Source organism: Castanea sativa, chromosome 8 (assembly GCF_040712315.1).
Source record: "Castanea sativa cultivar Marrone di Chiusa Pesio chromosome 8, ASM4071231v1".
NCBI lineage: Eukaryota > Viridiplantae > Streptophyta > Magnoliopsida > Fagales > Fagaceae > Castanea > Castanea sativa.
The window spans coordinates 26,000,436-26,007,738 of record NC_134020.1 but is presented as its reverse complement, the minus strand read 5'-3'; the positions used below and the strand labels follow the sequence as shown (position 1 = coordinate 26,007,738).

At 33.2% G+C, this 7,303-nt stretch overlaps 1 protein-coding gene across 1 annotated transcript; it reads right to left on the bottom strand.

Annotated features, from left to right (window-relative positions):
• Positions 1-912: 912 nt before the first annotated feature.
• LOC142607475 (heat shock cognate 70 kDa protein 2-like) lies at positions 913-6,329 on the bottom strand. Its single transcript, XM_075778984.1, has 2 exons — positions 5,854-6,329; positions 913-3,284 (listed from the first exon to the last, which is right to left on the bottom strand). The coding sequence occupies exons 1-2, from the start codon at positions 6,062-6,064 to the stop codon at positions 1,111-1,113; spliced, it is 2,385 nt and encodes a 794-aa protein (XP_075635099.1). The 5' UTR covers positions 6,065-6,329; the 3' UTR covers positions 913-1,110.
• Positions 6,330-7,303: the final 974 nt, after the last annotated feature.

The following is a 7,303-nucleotide window of genomic DNA, read 5'->3' as shown; positions in this document are numbered from 1 at the left end:
GCTACATTAAATTATTAATATTGTTTGCTTGAAGTGGACCTTTTTCGCTTAACATTTCAAAAAATTTCGAAAAACTCCTCCAATTAATCAAAAGTCCTAAAGAAGTTTCATTTTTTATTAAATTATTTTAATTATGTAACATAATTTTTATTTTAATAATAAAAGTTAGTTCTTACAGAGTGTGCTTTGCTTGCAATAGATGGCTCGAGTTTTACACTTCGTTCGACATGCTGTTCCATTTGGCACATTATGAATACATTGGACTTTTTAACATAGTTTGCTCAAAATAAACTCCATTATTGAATTTTCAAGCAAACTAGAATACTATTCCGATTTAAAGTAAATACCAAAAATTTTAAAGAACGTAAATGAAAGTTCACTACTTATTTTTTATAAAATATTATAATTTTTGGTTTCAGTAAAAAATTTGGTCTTCGTGTGTGTATTTTCAATTTTCACCATGTAACATGAAGTCATTTTTATTCTTTTATATTTATTGTTCATTTAATTGTTGATTATATTCTTAAAATATTTTCTTAGTTCAAATATTTTTTTTTTACTTAATCCGCACGGCCACAATTCTAATGTTGATTAATTTGAAATTACAGACATTGAGTTCTTTGCAAACATCACTTAATTATGTTCCTTTACCAAAATGCGTCCCTATTAGGCATTGGGTTGTAAGAACTAAGAAGTATAGCAACATTGTCACATGAGGATTCACAACTACCAAGTTAAATTTTACTATTAAATTACAGTTTTTTTTTTGGATATGATTAAATTGCATTTTTATTGCATTCTTTAAGTTGTTAACTACAAAGGTTGGTTGGCTTGAGTAAGGTCGAAAATGTAGAAAATTTTCTTTTCCAGAGAATGTAAAAAAAGAATTGGCATTCAAATCAGAGAGAAGCAGAGGGCAAGGACCATATCAGCCCAAGGACGTAACCCTTATTATTCACAAACCAAAACAAGATTACAGTGAGGCTTTTGCTAGATATTTATAAACAACATTCTTAATAAGCTACTACCAAATTACAGAGGGAGACCTCTAGAGAATCAGCAACAACATTCTTATAAATAAGTTATTACGCAAGGAAATGTGCAAGAGAATCATTTACTATAATCACCACCAGCTCCTTGGTGCATCTTGGTAATAAACGGGTAACAAATGCCCTCCAGCTCCTTCATTTTATCCACAAACTCATCTGCCTCAGAAAGCTGGTTCCTTTGAAGCCAGAGGATGGTCTGCTCAATCGCATCTTCAGCCTTTGTTAAAGCATTCTTCACATCATTGATTTTGTACCTCATGTAGTGAGCACAATTTTCCAACGCATTCTTTGCCTCAATCTTCTTTTTATGCTCCTTATCCTCAGCCATGTACTTCTCAACCTTCTTCTTCTTATCCTGCTTATCCTGAGCTATGTTCTTCTCAGCCTCCAGCCCTTTATCCTTAAACTCCTTAGCCTCATAATCCCTTTTCGGGGCTACATCCATGTGACCATTAGAAGTAGAACTCTGACAAATATTATTAGGCTTCGTATACTCATGCATGATACCATTTATGTTAATATCAACACCTTGATGAATCTTAAACTCCTTGTTACGCTCTTTAGCCTCCTGCGCAGCTTCACACATGTTACCATAACCACCTTGACCAATCTTGGCAATGAGCTCATTGCAGATGCTCTCCAGCTCACTCATCTTGTCCTCAAATTCATCTGCCTCAGCAAGCTGGTTCCTCTCTAGCCAATCAATAGTATGCTCAATTGCTTCTTCAACCTTCTTTTTGTCCACAGCACGAACTTTAGCAGCAATCTTTTCATCTCTGAATGTGTTCCTCATGTTGAAAGCATAGTTCTCAAGTGCATTCTTAGATTCAGCCTTCATGTTATGCTCCTCGTCCTCAGCCTTGTACTTCTTAGCCTCCTGCACCAATTTCTTAATCTTTTCCTTAGAGAGCCTGCCCTTATCAGTGATTGTAATGTTGTTTCCCTTTCCAGTGGTTTTATCCTTGACAGAGACGTTCAAGATTCCATCAACATCAATGTCAAAACAAACAGCAATTTGTGGATCTCCACTAGGAGATGGAGGAATACCAGCCAGCACAAATTTGCCTAGCAAATTGTTATCACTGCTTTTGCTACATTCACCCTCATAAACCTGAATGGTCACTCTATCCTTTTCATCAGATTCAGCTGAGAAATCCTCCTCCTTCTTGGCGGGAATGGTGGTGTTTCTTGGAATCAACACAGCCATGACATCTCTAGAGGTCTCCAAACCGAGAGAGAGAGGAGTGACATCTAGGCACAAGATTTTTTTCACCTTTGTATTACCCTCATCATTGAGAATTGCAGCCTGCACAGCAGAACCATAAGCAACTGCCTCATCAGGGTTAATCCTTTTGCAAAGCTCCTTCCCATCAAAGAAATCCTGCAACAATTTCTGAACCTTGGGGATCCTTGTAGACCCTCCAACCAGAACCACATCATGGACGCTTCTCTTGTCCATCTTAGCATCCGTTAAACACTTCTCAACAGGCTCCATACACTTCCTGAATAAATTCATGTTAAGTTCCTCAAACTTGGCTCGGGTGATGGTTGAGTAGAAGTCAATACCATCGTACAAAGAATCAATCTCAATTGCAGTTCGAGTATTAGAAGAGAGAATTCTCTTAGCCCTTTCACAAGCATTCCACAACTTCCTGAAAGCCTTACCTCCAGTAATATCCTTCTTATGCTTTCTCTTGAACTCTTGAATAAGATGGTTCACCATTCTACTATCAAAATCTTCACCTCCCAAGTGGGTAATACCAGATGTAGCTTTCACTTCAAAGATACCCTCTTCAACGGTAAGAAGTGAGACATCCAATGTCCCACCACCAAGATCAAAGATGAGCACATTCTTCTCACCTGTACCATCATCCTTGTCAAGCCCATATGCAATTGCAGCAGCAGTTGGCTCATTGATAAGCCGCATCACATTTAGACCAGCAATGACCCCTGCATCCATCGTGGCTTGGCGCTGTGAGTGATTGAAACGAGCAGGGACAGAGATAACAGCATTCTTGATCTTTAAACCACAGTGAGCCTCAGCAATCTCCTTCATCTTTATGAGCACCATTGAAGAGATCTCTTCGGCCAAAAAATGCTTTTCCTCATACTTGTATGTGACCACAATAATGGGCCTCCCATGATCAGGGTCAGCAATCACCTTGAACGGCCACAGTTTCATGTCATGCTGCACAGAGGCATCTTTGAATCGCCTTCCAATCAAACGTTTGGAGTCTTCATACCATCAACATGAACGTCAGTATACAAAAAAATCATTACTTTTTTTTTTTTTTTGGCTGAATAAACAAATCAAGACATTAGACATTCATAGCTTCATTGAAAACCAGAACAAAGCGAATACAGATAAACTTTGCTTACGGCTCCATGGATTTATCTAAACCAAAATAAAGAGTTCAACATTGAACCTTTGTTAAAAAATAAAACAAATGGATGAGTGAGAAAATATTATTTACCAAAGAAAGTACTGCAAGAGCACGCCACTAATAAATTGTTGAAGTTACAATCAGGTCAACTCAATGGAGTTCGAAACCTAAGACCATAATTTGAAGTGTGACCTTTCTTGTATCTAAAATCCATTATAATTTTTTTTTTATTTAAAAGTAATTCTTCTTAATTTTTTAGATGCAAAATCGTTAATTTTATATTTAGATTTTCCTAATAAATAATTTTCAATTAATAATATGAATAGTCCATCTAATCTTCTTATGACATAATCGATTTTAAGTAAGATTTAGGTGGAGCCTTTCTTATTTAAAATCAATTCTTCTTGATTTTTGAGGGTTTTGTAATATATATTTTTCAATTAATAATATGATTAATCCAACTAATTTTCTTAATCAAATTTAGTTTTGAATTTTCTATTTCACAAAAACAAACAATATTGATTGTAAAATTCTATAAGCGGTATATGCATTTAGAGATAAAAAAAAGTATTTTTTATATAATTAAGAATTGTTATGTTACATATTTGAACATTTTTATGATTATTTTTATTGTTAATTTTTTGATTGTATTATTTATTATCTTTTAACTCTTTTTTTTAATAAACTTTTTGTTAATTTGTGAGATTTCCTATAAATATTTTGTCCTATGTTTTATATATACAATCCTATTTGAAATTTAGTTAATTTTTCTATTCATCTCTCAGTTTTTATTTGGGTTTTCATATTTAGTTTCATATTTTTAGTAGAAATTTATAATTGAAAAATATTTACAAATTATTGAACAAAATCAAAAAATATATTTTTAAAAAAAATTAATACTTAGAAGAATAGAATCTAACTTATCAAAGTCAATTTTGAAACTTCACTTAAAAATAGAACCATCCAATGATTTTAACTTCCCTAAACAAAGAAAAATTTTACACATAATTAGATGAATCACTACTAAACAAATCAATAATAATTATATATAAAAAGAATCAACTATCACAATTACAACACAAAATTTAACAAAAGAAATTAACATTAAAGTGATTCATGGTGAAGGAAAGTTAGAATCTAATTTCTTATTTTGATTTTGGTGTTGAGAGAGAAATTACTTAATGTACAATAACAACTTATTGGTTGGGACACTTGCTTACAAAAATTGAAGTCTTAAAATTGTTATGGAAAATTGATAATTCATGATGATTTGACTCAGTTACAACCATTCTTTTTTAAACAACTTCGAATTTTAACCGGATTGAATTACTATTTGCTTACTAGGAGTCTTTTGAGGTGAAGGAGAGAACCCACAACCCACCCATGCTTTCTCTATTATTATTATTAGTTTTTTTTTTTTTTGTTAAAAATATTATTGATCCACAATTTTGAATTTATGAACTTTTTTCTAATGGAGTTCTTTTAGAACCACAATTTTTGTGCAAACACTTTTGCCACAATTTAGATATGATAGACTATTGGCCTGTTTGGATAGAGGGGGAAGGAGGGAGAGTTGGGGGAGTAGAATAGAGTTGGCTAAAAATAAACTAATTTTGTGCTAAATCTACTTTACTCTACTCCCCATTTCTCTCCCTCAATCCAATCAGACCATATGAGTAGTTGTCTATTACTTTTACATTGATCCACTCCCCCGCCACTTTTTTTCCACCACAATCTCATCATGATTGTGGCAAAAATTGTGTCTCCAACTTTTCTCTTTTCTAATGCCCTCTATCCATGGCCAAATGGCCTAGCCTAAGAGCTAGGCTTGGACACAATGAGATATATTATAAGCTGAGGGTGGATGGAGTTGTAGCGTGTGAAGAGAGAAAAGCAATTAAAAATTTGATATTTTAATAAAATTGAATTAAAAATAAATAATCTGATGACTGATTTTAAAAAGTTGTTAGATAAAATTGAAAGGAAAAAAAAAAAAAAAAGTTTTTACATATGCCAGCATTGCAATACCAAACCAAAACTACTCAAAGCTAGAGACAGCAGCCAACCAGGCAACCACTCTATAGATCACAATAGTCTGAAACCCAGCCTTCAAACCAAAACTATAGCCAGGGGCCGCCTAAACTACATCTCTACAACTCTCAATAACCAGAGAACTTTCCTATAACAGAAACAGAAATTCCCCATTTTACAGCAAATGGCTCTGTTATTTTTAACCATCAAAAAAGGAAGCAAAACAACAGTAATTAAAAAATAAATAAAAAAACGTGTCCTCATCTTCACAATAATTTTGCCGTTGACCAATCAGCTAAACAGAACCCAGATATGTTTAAACACAAACAACCAAATAAAATTATATAAAAATCTAAACTTGTAATGGTATCAGAGAAATAGGAACTCACCAAAAACAGTGTTGGTGGGGTTCATGGAAACCTGGTCCTTAGCTGCCTGACCAATTAAGCGGTGAGTTTCATTGAAAGCCACATAAGAAGGTGTGGTACGGTTTCCCAGATCATTGGGTATGATCTCCACTCGATTATGTTGCCAAATTGCCACACAAGAGTAGCACGTTCCTAAGTCAATTCCGATCGCCGGACCCTCTCCTTTTCCCATCTTAGCTGACAAATTGAACGGAAAAAAAGAGACTGAAAAGTGAACAAAAGAAAATTCGAGGACTTTTTAAGATCACAGAAATTCCACACTATCACTATGGTTTGCTGACTCAAAGACGCAGTGGGAAGTGGAGAAAATGAGTTCTATTTGTACTATGTTCAGGCTAAACTTGGCTCGCAAGTCTTCATAGTCGTCGTTTATCTGTTTAGATGACTACATTATTGGTCACAGGAAGAACCTACGAAGCTTGCTCCACTTTTCGTACGATTGTAAAAGGATAAAGCGATACTATTAATCCAAAAGGCAATTCATTTTTTTAGAGAGTATTGATAAAAGAAATTTACATACAATTTCTTTTTTTTTTTTATTAATAATTTATTAATTCATTGAAATTAACTTTTATTATATACCAAAAGCGTGTACAAATATGAACCCCAAAAAAAAAAAAAAATTGTATCATTTTTATATGTTTATAATTATAGACTATATAGTCATATACTCATATAAATGATCCGGATTGAATCGTATAGAATTTTTGAGGGTGAATCGTATAGAATTACTCTTTTGAAATGCTTTTTAAAAATCGAGCAAGAGTAGCAGAGTAACGTACACATACACTCATTATGGGAAAAAAAATTATTGAGTTTTAAGATATAAAAAGAATCATCAAATTATTTTAACTTCTTCCTATTTGACTATTTTATATCCTTTAGGCCGGGTTTAATTTTTAGTTTCTTCGGCTTATTTTTTTAACTGAATAAATCTATAAAAATAAACTCTCATAAAGGAGCATTTTGGGTCTGTTTGGTAAAGTGGTTCAAACTCACATTTTCAGTTTTTAAATAATCTTACACACATTTTCAAACACTTTTTCATCTATACGTATTTCAAAAAACTACAAACAACATTACTCGAACAACATTAGTGAATTGTTACTTTAGCAACTTTGTTGGGTTTTTAGCTATGTTAGCAAACCCATGAACAAAATGTTGTGTTAGTGTCTTGTAAATGTCATTAGAATGCTTAATATTTGAAGACGACAATTTTCAGGTTCTACTATTCATTGCCTTGGATACGTGGCTTTGAAACCTCTTAGAGAGCTTCTGTAATTTGAAATCAGTGGCGGCTCCAGTAATTTTTTTCAGGGTGTTCCTCAACAAGCATAAATTACATGATCTAATAAAAAAAAATTATATATTGACAACAACAATAATAAAAAAACACGTAAATACATAAAGT